This window comes from Mustelus asterias, chromosome 3 (assembly GCF_964213995.1).
Source record: "Mustelus asterias chromosome 3, sMusAst1.hap1.1, whole genome shotgun sequence".
Taxonomy (NCBI): domain Eukaryota; kingdom Metazoa; phylum Chordata; class Chondrichthyes; order Carcharhiniformes; family Triakidae; genus Mustelus; species Mustelus asterias.
Window position 1 is genome coordinate 71766262 of NC_135803.1, and position 12605 is coordinate 71778866.

The window sequence follows — 12605 nt, forward strand, 5'->3', positions numbered from 1 at the left end:
CTATAAAGCCTGTACCCCTAGATCTCTGTTCTACAACTCTCCCCAACACACTACCATTAACTGAGTAGGTCCTGCCCTGGTTCAATCTGTCAAAATGCATCACCTCGCATTTATATAAATTAAACTCCATCTGCCATTTGTCAGCCCACTAGCCCAATTTATCAAGATCCCGTTGTAATCCTAGATAACCTTCTTCATTGACCACTAAGCCACCAATCTTGGTGTCATCTGCAAACTTACTAACAATGCCCACTAAATTTTCATCCAAATCATTAATATAAATGACAAATAACAGTGGACCCAGCTTTGATCCCTGAGGCACACCACTGGTCACAGGCCTCCAGTTTGAAAAACAACCCTCTACAACCATCTTCTGTCTTCTGTCATCAAGCCAATTTTGTATCCATTTAGATACCTCACCCTGGATCCTGTGAGATTTAACCTTAGGCAACAACCTACCATGCGGTACCTTGTCAAAGGCCTTGCTAAAGTCCATGTAGACAACATCAACTGCACTGCCCTCATCTACCTTCTTGGTTACCCCTTCAAAAAACTCAATCAAATTTGTGATACATGATTTTCCACTCAAAGCTATGCTGATCGTCCCTAATCAGTCCTTGCATCTCTAAATGCCAGTAGATCCTGTCTCTCAAAATACTCTCTAACAACTTACCCACTACAGATGTGAGGCTCACCGGCCTGTAGTTCCCAGGCTTTTCCCTGCAGCCCTTCTTAAACAAAGGCATAACATTTGCCACCCTCTAATCTTCAGGCACCTCACCTGTGACTATCGATGATTCAAATATCTCTGCTCGGGGACATGCAATTTCCTCCCTAGCCTCTCACAGTGTCCTGGGATACACTTCATCAGGTCCCAGGGATTTATCTACCTGGATGTGCTTTAAGATTTCCATCACCTCCTTCTCTGTAATATGTACACTCCTCAAGACATCACTATTTATTTCCCCAAGTTACCTAACATCTATGCTTTTCTCAATAGTGAATACTGATGAGAAATATTCATTTAGGATCTCACCCATCTCTTGTGGAGAGTAGGTGAGTTGGTAGGTGACATGTGGGATTGGGGCTAGGGCTAGGGCATGGTGAATGAACCAGAGAGGGGCTCCTTTGGACACAGGATTCCTGAACAGAAGCAACCCTCCCTACAGCCAGGAAAAGAAAGACCACCAGGGTTCATGGGTGGCCTTTCCACATGGCCTGGACACCTCCAGCCACAGGTAAAATACCAGTGGAGGTGGGTAAACAAAAGGCATGGCATGGGTGCTGGCGCCATGGTACCAAATTTCATGGAACCCCTAACCCACCCCCCAATCTAAAATTCTCGGAGGGTGTTTACAGCTTTTTATGATGTGGAGATGCCGGCGTTGGACTGGGGTAAACACAGTAAGAAGTCTAACAACACCAGGTTAAAGTCCAACAGGTTTATTTGGTAGCAAAAGCCACTAGCTTTTGGCTTTTGCTACTAAATAAACCTGTTGGACTTTAACCTGGTGTTGTAAGACTTCTTACTATGTACAGCTTTTTTACCCATGGGGAGAATGAGAAACAAAACTGAGACTGCACCACCTCTCCCTCTACCCTGGATACTAGTTTCTCTAGCCAAAGATTCTTACTATGTGATAGGATGGGTTAAAAATCCCACTTATAAACAACGTGCAATAAAATGTGCAAGAAGTCAACATGCTCCTATTCTGCAGGTGAAGCCACTGCATCTGCCGAGGATAAAGTGCGTTGGTGCACCACCAGTGAGGAAGAGCAGAATAAATGCAACAACTGGACATCAGTCAGCTGTGTCCAAGCTGATTCTATGGAAAACTGTCTCCGGAAGGTTTCGGTAAATGTCACCATCACATTTAATAACACGTCATTGTATAAAATAGGAACTGCACTGGCTCGTCTCCCTGAGGGCTTGGGAAGTGTCACATGAGTTTGAGGCTCTTGCACAGGAAGGTGAAAGAACCTCAGCTGGTCTTGTATAGTCCCCGAACTTTGAGATACCGAGGGGCTTTGACTGAGGCCATGAATCAGACTCTTGCCACGGTTTACCAGCAGACCAACAAATGAAGAATTGAATTGTTTTAACAGCATTAATGGTTTAAGATAGAATATGGGGACTGATGGAAAGGAGTGTGAGAACATATGGGAATGTGGAGGGTATATTTGGAACGCGAGTGGGTATATTTGGATTTTAATGAGTATGTTTAGAATGTGATATCTATATTTGGAATATAAGCGTATATATTTGAAAAGTGGGAGGTATATTTCAAAAGTGGGATACATTTGAATCGAGAGGATAGAATTTGTTGGGTAAGTGTAACCATAGGGAGATCAAGATCCTGTTAACCATGAGCCATGACGTGGAGCTGCCGGCGTTGGACTGGGGTAAACACAGTAAGAGTTTTAACAACACCAGGTTAAAGTCCAACAGGTTTATTTGGTAGCAAATGCCATTTGCTACCAAATAATTGGTACCAAATGGCATTTGCTACCAAATAAACCTGTTGGACTTTAACCTGGTGTTGTTAAAACTCTAACCATGAGACACACAGTGAATCACAAATGAAGCTTGGGGGTTTACAGCTGTATCAAGAGTGAAATAAACTAAGGTCAAAAATGCCAATAATGGAAAGATAGGGTAATCTCTCTGAGGACTGGATTAAAAAATCAAAATTTTCTCTGAGCTGTTCCAACATTTGTAAATACTGATCGATTTCCATTTCCACAGGCAGAACCTAGGCCAATTGCAGTCTTTAGGTGGGGTCTGGGGGAGAGTATTAAATGTCTGATGATAACGAGGTGAGGGCTCATATATAAAATTCAAACTGAGTTAAAGGCACAAAATCTGTTGGTTTTATATCTTGCCTATTGATTCCCATGCCCACATTTATAATGGAAATTGCCACCATCAAGCTGCCATGCTGTCATGACACCCTCCTGCCAATGGTGGAGCAAGAGTGCCTTCACTGGAGGGAATGTGTAATTGCACCCAGCCAGAAGGCTATATTGAAGTTAAAGCAGGGCACTCAACCCAGCCTGTACATGACCGAGTTTATATTTCATTCAAGAGAATAGTCTTAATCACATTTATCTCCACAGCATTCCACAATCATTTAATTTCCTTTTCAATCATCCACCAACCCAATCTCATCTCTCCCAGTTCACATGGGTTAGGACTCTACAATCTTGTTCACCGCGCCACCACTGTCAGCGAGGACAGAGAATTTGGTACTCAGCCAAATCTCCATTCGCAGCAGCGAGACCGGGGAATCACAGCTGCGGATGAGGTTGGAGAATTCCGGCCATGGTGTCGGTGTCAACCACTCGTTCTGAAAATGAATTCTCCAGCCCCTCAGCTCACTGTGCGAGGAGAGCTCTCCTCCCCTCAGCTCACTGTGTGTGAGGAGAGCTCTCCTCCCCTCAGCTCACTGTGTGTGAGGAGAGCTCTCCTCCCCTCAGCTCACTGTGTGTGAGGAGAGCTCTCCTCCCCTCAGCTCACTGTGTGTGAGGAGAGCTCTCCTCCCCTCAGCTCACTGTGTGTGAGGAGAGCTCTCCTCCCCTCAGCTCACTGTGTGTGAGGAGAGCTCTCCTCCCCTCAGCTCACTGTGTGTGAGGAGAGCTCTCCTCCCCTCAGCTCACTGTGTGTGAGGAGAGCTCTCCTCCCCTCAGCTCACTGTGTGTGAGGAGAGCTCTCCTCCCCTCAGCTCACTGTGTGTGAGGAGAGCTCTCCTCCCCTCAGCTCACTGTGTGTGAGGAGAGCTCTCCTCCCCTCAGCTCACTGTGTGTGAGGAGAGCTCTCCTCCCCTCAGCTCACTGTGTGTGAGGAGAGCTCTCCTCCCCTCAGCTCACTGTGTGTGAGGAGAGCTCTCCTCCCCTCAGCTCACTGTGTGTGAGGAGAGCTCTCCTCCCCTCAGCTCACTGTGTGTGAGGAGAGCTCTCCTCCCCTCAGCTCACTGTGTGTGAGGAGAGCTCTCCTCCCCTCAGCTCACTGTGTGTGAGGAGAGCTCTCCTCCCCTCAGCTCACTGTGTGTGAGGAGAGCTCTCCTCCCCTCAGCTCACTGTGTGTGAGGAGAGCTCTCCTCCCCTCAGCTCACTGTGTGTGAGGAGAGCTCTCCTCCCCTCAGCTCACTGTGTGTGAGGAGAGCTCTCCTCCCCTCAGCTCACTGTGTGTGAGGAGAGCTCTCCTCCCCTCAGCTCACTGTGTGTGAGGAGAGCTCTCCTCCCCTCAGCTCACTGTGTGTGAGGAGAGCTCTCCTCCCCTCAGCTCACTGTGTGTGAGGAGAGCTCTCCTCCCCTCAGCTCACTGTGTGTGAGGAGAGCTCTCCTCCCCTCAGCTCACTGTGTGTGAGGAGAGCTCTCCTCCCCTCAGCTCACTGTGTGTGAGGAGAGCTCTCCTCCCCTCAGCTCACTGTGTGTGAGGAGAGCTCTCCTCCCCTCAGCTCACTGTGCGAGGAGAGCTCTCCTCCCCTCAGCTCACTGTGTGTGAGGAGAGCTCTCCTCCCCTCAGCTCACTGTGTGTGAGGAGAGCTCTCCTCCCCTCAGCTCACTGTGTGTGAGGAGAGCTCTCCTCCCCTCAGCTCACTGTGTGTGAGGAGAGCTCTCCTCCCCTCAGCTCACTGTGTGTGAGGAGAGCTCTCCTCCCCTCAGCTCACTGTGCGAGGAGAGCTCTCCTCCCCTCAGCTCACTGTGCGAGGAGAGTTCTCCTCCCCTCTATCCTGAATCTCTGGGGTTTAATCTTGTACCTGCTGTCCCTGAAAAAAGTCTTTTGTTGTATTTTTATTTCCTCACACCAGGCAAAATTGTAGTGAATCTCTGTTCAACTCTCTCTGACAGTGCAATATTATTTCTACCATCGCAAGCTCCTTACAGCACACAGTACTATAGCTGAGGTTTTATTCTATATTTCCAGTTATCAAAAATTTTAAATAAGTTTTACAAAGACTGTAACCATTTAAAATATGGACATAGAAATCAATGAAGGAAAGAGTTGGCAGGAAGTGCATAAATATTAAAGATTTTTAACATATTATTTAACTACAAGATCTGCTCAAGAATTTTCTCAATTTGCTACAGTGTCCTCAGGCACCAATCAATACCAAGAGGAGCACACAAACAACTCAGGTTATGAAAATTATCCTCATTGGCACATTTGGTCCCTCTTCACATTTAGAGAAACATCTGGGTCATGTGTCTGGCTGGGTTTTAAATCGCTTCTCGGCCTTTTGGCTAGGATCAAGTGTAGTGTGTGTCGGATGCTGCGCTTGGTTGAGGTCATTGGGTTACATTTAAGCTTCATTTGAAGCAATTTTTAAAAGCGGCATCTCGGCTTTTTGGCTAAGATGCAAATGAGATCCAGCCTTGGAGGTGGTGAGTCTGCACCTACTCCAATCAGCTTGGCTCATGTCGATCAGGCCCAAGACAGGAGTGGAGGCCCTGTCTTGTCAGCTTGGATCGGAAATGTCTCAACTTTTTGAGACTCTGAATTGGACTTGATTTGATTGAATTGGAAAAGTATAAAAAAAATTTAGAAAAAAATTTGGCTGGGTTTAAAAGAATTCTGCATTCACAGTTGACAATAGAGTAAGAGAAAAAGAATGAGAGAACAAGACACACACACACACACGTGGGAGTAGAGGAAGTGAGAGTGTGAAAGCTCAGAGACAAACACAGATAGACTGGAGAAAGAGACACAGGGAAAGGAAGGCAGCGAGAGGAAAGAACAGAGGCTAAGGGGAGGAGCCCCTCATTTGGAATCAGTGGAAGAACTGCAGATACAGAGGAGAGCTTGAATCCTAGGCCCAACTGACTGATGGCGATCTCAGCAACATATAAAATCAGACTGAAAGAAGCAGCTGGAAACTTTAAGCAGGTTAGTTCACTAACAAGTCTTTTTTCTCGCAGTTGGCTGAAGCTGATGCTGTTGTTCTTCACAGTTCAACAATGATTGCTGCGGAAAAGTATGGTCTGGTACCAGTCATGACCGAGTATTATGACAAAGGTGGGTGTGTGTGTCTGTCCCCACATCCACTCTCAGACTTGTCTTCCTCTCCCTGTGTTTATGAACATCAATAGTCTCAATTTCCCACCATTTTCTGTTTGATATTGAGTCAATTATTAATCAGATGACTGCTCCCCTTCATTCTCCAGCCCCCACCACAATCATCCAATGCCCTTTTGGCATTTCTGCCACATGTAAATGAGACAGTGATCCCATGCCCCATATACACTGCCTGGTGTAAGGCAGATGCAATTTCAGAGGGACTGGTTGCACAGTTGCTGTTCAGTTTTCTCCCCCCAGTCTACATTCAAAGCGACAAATTTACGCAGTTAAAAATTTCCACCTACTTTACCATCTGCTTTGTGCCACTAGCTCAAAGGCTGCCTGTTACTCCTCTCACCTGAGAGAGAGCATAATGAATGTACGACTTGTAAGAGCCATGGATGGATGCTCAGCTGCACTTGTACCCATGGTACATGGTACCCATGGGAGGAAGCCCCACCTTGGGGAGCACAGATAGAAGGACTCTTGTTTGTATTTGGTCATGGAGCAGTGGCTGTGACTGAGGTTTTATTCACAAAGGACATGATCACACCCCAATGTGACTGTGAATCTTACACATAGATGCCATTATGGCAGTAACTGCTATGGTCACCTTTGTTCTTTTGTTTTACACCAGAGGTGTATTTTCAGGCTGAAACATCTATAAGCCCTGTTGACCAGCTGTGCCCGAATGAACCAAATGACTGATTAACAGCTTTCTAAAGTTAGAAATATCATCAGTACTTCCATGGAAATGGAGGACACGGCAGTGACACCCCGCTCAGTTGTACATCTACTGACGCACAACTGTCTGTTAACAATGGTGCATCAGGATCTCTGGGCGGCAGTAGGGTGGGGGGGGTGTGGATCAGGAAACCATGCTCTGACACATCTCCACAAGCCAACAGTCATCAGTCTCTGCTTGAGGAAGAATCTGAAGTTAGAGGGCCATCTCTCCAATCTGAGGAATGTAATAATCCTCTTCACATTCTGGTATTTTTTGTCCACAGAGAATCTTGAACCCTGCAGGGACCCAGCAATGCTTAAACAGTCATGTGAGTTTCAGAAGTTATATTTTTATAATAAATATTTATAGGGGTTGCAATAACGTGCAATCACTTCATCTGAATTCTATCCCTTCAATATGACAAGGCTGTATCTCCTCACTGGGGCTGGGTTGTCCACTTTGCTGAATGATCTTCCAGTGCTGTAGATTCCGAGGGGTCTATGGTACTGGCCGCTATGGAGTATTTTTGCAATGTTTCATAGTCACTCAAAGCACAGGGCTTACTGTTCACTGTCCTGTGTAGTTACGACAGAAGTGTCAATACTCTGACATTCTTGCTGTCTAACAGGAGTCATGGACATTCATTTTGGTCCCAGAGCTGTTAAGGGGAAACTGGCTAGTGCAGGGTATGGTATATCATACTGAATATGTTATTGGGCTAGGAGCTAATGATCCAGGGACACAAGTTCAAAGCTCACCATGACAATAAATTCAATTAATTAAATACATTTGGAATAGAATTTTAGTCCCATTAACTGTGTCCATGAAATTAGGGGATTGTCGTAATTAGCAATGGATAATGAATGCTGGCCTTGCCAGCACCACCCACAGAATGCACAATAAAAAAATCATTACCCTTCAGGAGAGAACATAAATCCCCCTAAATTGGAAGAAACAAAGTAGCGAGCCCGATGGATCCTGCAATGGGTATAATGAGCAATCGATAAACTCTACGACAATTACATCCAATTTAGCAGCTAAAGGCAGCAAGTCTGACCAGTTCAAACTGAAACAAACAATAACTGGCAATTGGATTGCTATAAAACACCCGTTTCACAAGCTTTACTCCAAATCTTATTTATGACATTCAATTTGGGGATTGGCACTGGAAATAAATTGCTATGAAAGGCTTGTAAAAATTCAAGTTACTTAATTGATATTCTTGAGGGAAGGGAATCACTTGCCACTAGCTAGTCCGGTCTAGATGTTAACACAAATTATATAGATTTGGATGCTGGTTAATTAATGTTTTGGTTAATTATTTACCATGTGAAGTAGAAGCAAGTTATGCATCCATACTTACAAGTAGGCATGTCCATCAGGGTTATGAAGGATGCTCATCAAACCAGGCTAATTAACTCAACATAAATGCAAAACAATTATGAATAGGAAGATAATTTATATGCTAGGATGAACAATGAATAGATATGGAGAATGTGTTCCCAATGGTGGAAGGGTGAAGATTGAATCATTGGACACTGACTGAAGGTAAATAACCGAAGAACAACTGTGGAAAAATGTTTTTACTCAGTGAGGGGTTCAGATCTGCAAAGCATTTCCTGGAAGTGTGATGGAAGGAGATTCAATTGTTGCTTTCAATTCTCAAAAGAGAGGGAGACGGTGGTTTAGTGATAATGTCACTGGACTAGTAATCTCCGAAGCCAGACTAATGCTCTGGGGACATGTGTTCAAATCCCAGAAGAACAGTTGGTGTAATTTGAAGTTGCAATTATTTCATAAACCTGGAATTATAAAACTAGTCTCAGTAATGGTGACTATGAAAATGTAATAGATTCTATAAAAACCCATCTGGCTCACTAAGGTCTTTTAGGGAAGGAAATCTATTGTCTGGCCTACATGTGACTCCAGACCCACAATAATGTGGTTGACTCCTAACTGCCCTCAGAAATGGCCTCGCATGCCCTCAGTTTGAGGGTAATTAGGGATGGTCAACAAATGCTGGCCTTGCCATGAAAGGAAAAAGGCAGAAAAGATTTGCAGGGGGAAGGGGAACAAAGCGATTTCCTCGTGCAGAGAGACAGCACAGACACAACAAACCAAACGGCTTCATTCTGTGCTGTAACCATTCCATCATTCTTAGATGCTATGTCACATAACTTAGTATAAACCTATCAATTTTGAGGTTATTGTATTGACCTCATTGGTTACTGAGAATCCCCAGTGAAATCATAGCAACCTAATCTGAAATGTATTAGATCTTAACATTTGCATCTGTATTGTGAAGCTATGTTAAAGATTATCCGACAATATATAATTTGTCTCAGTGCGGTTCAGACACAGCAGCTCATTACCAGCCTCCCAGGATGGACAATTAATTTGTTTTATGCAGATACTGAGAAACAACTTTAAAGCAAAATGATCCATGTTGTACCTGACATGAGAGTATGAAAACATAGGCAAATTGTTCTCGGAACATGAGAGCAGGAGAGGCCATTCCCTCCTGTAACACTGAAGGCCTTTTGCGTGACAGAATTCTGTAAGCTCAGTTTTTAAATTTTCCATAAACTCAGCTGTCTGGGAGGGAGAGTTCCAGATTCCCAGCACTGTGTGCCAAAGTACCTCCTGATCTCAACAAAAGGCCCAGTTGTAAATTTAAAGTTGTACTTCTCCTTTCTGGACTCCCACATCATCAATTGTTGTTCTCTACCCAATTAAATCATCTTAACCATCTTAAAACACCTGAATTGGGTTAACCCTCAACCTTCAATCAAAAATAAACTATAGGCCTTGTCAATGGAACCTGACAAAATTTAACCATTTCAGTCCTGATGTGTTCTGTTTCATATCTTTCAGTATCACACAAACTTTGCTGATTGCTGTTGTGTTTTTTCAGTTCCATATATAGTGGCTGTGGTGAAAAATCAGACTTTGACCTGGGACACCCTGAAAGGCATGAAGGCTTGCTACACTGCACTTAATCGAACAGGTTGGAATATTCCAATGGGGCTGCTAATTGCACAGGGGAAAATCAAAAACTGCAGCCTGTATCATTGTAAGTGAATGTCTCTCTGATTGGAGGTTTCAACCACCTTGGACAGTCAGGGCAGTGGTCATCAGAACTTCCAATTAATACACACACACACCTTTTCCTATTCCAATCAGTGTACACACACACCAGTTCCGAGTCCATTAAGTATTTCTTTTCACACCAATCAAGTAAACAAACTCAAATTAACTTAGGGACAAATTAAAAGGGGCAGCTCCCCAAAAGGAAGGGGGGAACAGCCCGAACCAAAAACAAAGTCGAAAGGAAACTTAAAACGTCAAACCAAAAAGGTGATTATCGGGGTCAATAATACACCCCAGCCCCTGCGGTGCCCAGCGGTCACGGAAGGCGTCAACCGCGCCCGTGGACACCGCATGCTCCCTCTCCAGAGACACCTGGCCGCGAATGTAGCCGCGGTAGAGGGGCAGATAGTCGGGATGGACGGCCCCGTTGATCGCCCGCTGCCTGGACCTATTGATGGCACGTCTCGCCAGGCCCAGGAGCAGGTCTGAGTCCATAAAGTACAATCTGCTGGTTCTGATTTTGCCATGATTAACTTGTGCTGAATTCCTGTTGCTGAAAATTAAAAGCAATTTCTATTTTCTTTTGCAATGGAGCAACATTTTTCAGTGAAAGCTGTGCAGCAGGGGCTGATCCTGCATCCACACTTTGTTCTCTGTGTGCCGGTGATGAGAATTCAACCTCACCCGGAAAGGACAAGTGTGCCTTCAGTGACAATGAAATTTACGGTGGCTACAACGGTGCCTTCAGGTAGACAGCTTGTTTCCAAATTCTTCATGCAATGGTATGAAATAGGTGGTGACACATTGTCTAACATTTGTCTAAATTGTTAGGGACAAGATCAGAAACTGGAAAGGTATATTATAAAGTTAGCCGAGACCCCAACTTTTACTTTTGATTCTGGCATTACTGTGAGCATAAGGGGTGGGATTTTATGGCCTCACTCGGGTGAGATCGTAAATTCCCACCCAAGGCCATTGGAGATTTCCATTCTGGGAACCTCGCCCTCCCCAGAAATCAGGCAGGTGAGTTTCGGCCAAGGTGTTTCATTCCAGGTATGATTAAATTGACCCACTAAGAATCTGTTATTAAAAGAAACTTCAAGAATACAATATAACAAAAATTAGCTTTTACCAATTTAAATACTTAAACATGACAAGTTATAATTCTTAATAGCTATCCATCTCTATTGTTCCAATTTAGCAGTATCCCCATAGACATAAATTCCTTCTTCAGGACCAGTTAGCACCAAAAACAGTTATGCTCATGTGGATGCTAGATTTCCAGCCTTTTCACACCTCCAGGCAGAGATCCAGACGGACACCTGTCTTCTGACTCTTATACAGCAGACTCTCAGAGAAAGATATATCTGCAAACATCAGAGAAATAAACCTTGTCTCTGGCAGATTCCAGACTTCAGGGAAAGAAAGGACTACTTCTCTCTGCAGCTTCCAAGCAACAACTAAGCTTGAGTTCTCTGTGTAAGCCTGGCTCCACCCAGTCACCTGATATTACTGTCAATCAACGCAATCAAACCCTACTCTGCAAAGCCCCAGGGGAAATCACTAAAAACAGCAGAACAGGATTAGTCCAGATTAAAACAAATATTCCAGCAATTAGGATCATTTATGCTGCTGCAGTAACAATAGAGGATGCTGGTTACAGATCCAGCAGCACCAGCTAGAACAGACTGTAAAAAAGGTCCGGCACAAGATACATGACTCAAATACATTTCTTAAAGGCACAGTCTCATCACAAATTTTATATTTATATTTTGAAGCCTCAAACTGGGGGAGCAGTAAAACAGCCTGTCAATTCGCTGGTGGCCAATTTACAATCTCTCACAAAGCCAAGGTCTTGTCTGATGTTCAGATACTCAGATGTTCATGTTGGGCAGTGTGAAAGTGAGGTGCTTTTGTCTTGTTTCTGCTGTGGCAAGGTTGGAATGAATTATGTCCCTTCTCCTTTGATGAATTTTTGAAGAGCTTTTGCACATTTCCAGAGGATCTGATGACCTAACTCTGCAGCGGGTATGGGGGCTGGCATTGATGTACCTCTGTAGCAGAGACCTCACAGTGAAGATGGTGGAATCTTCTGAGCTGTGCTCAGAAGATTCCACCTACCTTGGGTTTTTTGAGAGCACTTCTACCTCCCCCTAAGCCGACATGACTCATCTTTGCGAGGGAGATGGTCACTTGACTGTGCCAACTCTTCCAATACTGCCTAGAATCTTGCACCAGGATGAGGATGGCACTGCCAGTGGTCGTAAAAGTCACAGCTTCATCAAATTCCAAGCAGGAGGGTGCTACATATCCAACATCTGCCATTCACCATCACTTCCAGGAAGAGACAGAGGACAAATATGCCAGGAGCTGTGAAAACATCATTTTCTCCCAGGGCAGGGAGAAGCAGGATGAGTCATTGGCAGACTAGCAGAATTTCCTATGGTGCAGGTCACCAATGACAGCAGCCATATGGCTCTGTAGGCCACTTTGTCAACGGGGTGAGATCCAAGAACTGCAATCATTACCTTACATTTAACTAGCGATTGGTGCCTGACCATGTTTAATAGATTGTGTGAATGCCCACTCTCCTGGCAGCAGCCACACTGTCTACATATGCAGTCTTTACACCTCCATGCAACCAGAGGATAGCTGCCTTTGGATAAGAGCAACCCTATGATGTGAGCATCATGAGCAAAGCCCATTCCTCTTTGTCCTGAGTTTTGTATG

At 44.6% G+C, this 12605-nt stretch overlaps 1 protein-coding gene across 1 annotated transcript in view; it reads left to right on the forward strand.

Annotated features, from left to right (window-relative positions):
* Nucleotides 1–12605, forward strand: part of LOC144491831 (serotransferrin-B-like) — a 105606-nt gene that overhangs the window by 77412 nt on the left and 15589 nt on the right. Inside the window, exons 17-21 of the mRNA XM_078210124.1 lie at nt 1719–1855; nt 5920–6016; nt 7069–7113; nt 9700–9858; nt 10470–10623. Coding sequence (XP_078066250.1) covers nt 1719–1855; nt 5920–6016; nt 7069–7113; nt 9700–9858; nt 10470–10623 — 592 coding nt within the window. The remainder of the gene's footprint in view (nt 1–1718; nt 1856–5919; nt 6017–7068; nt 7114–9699; nt 9859–10469; nt 10624–12605) is intronic.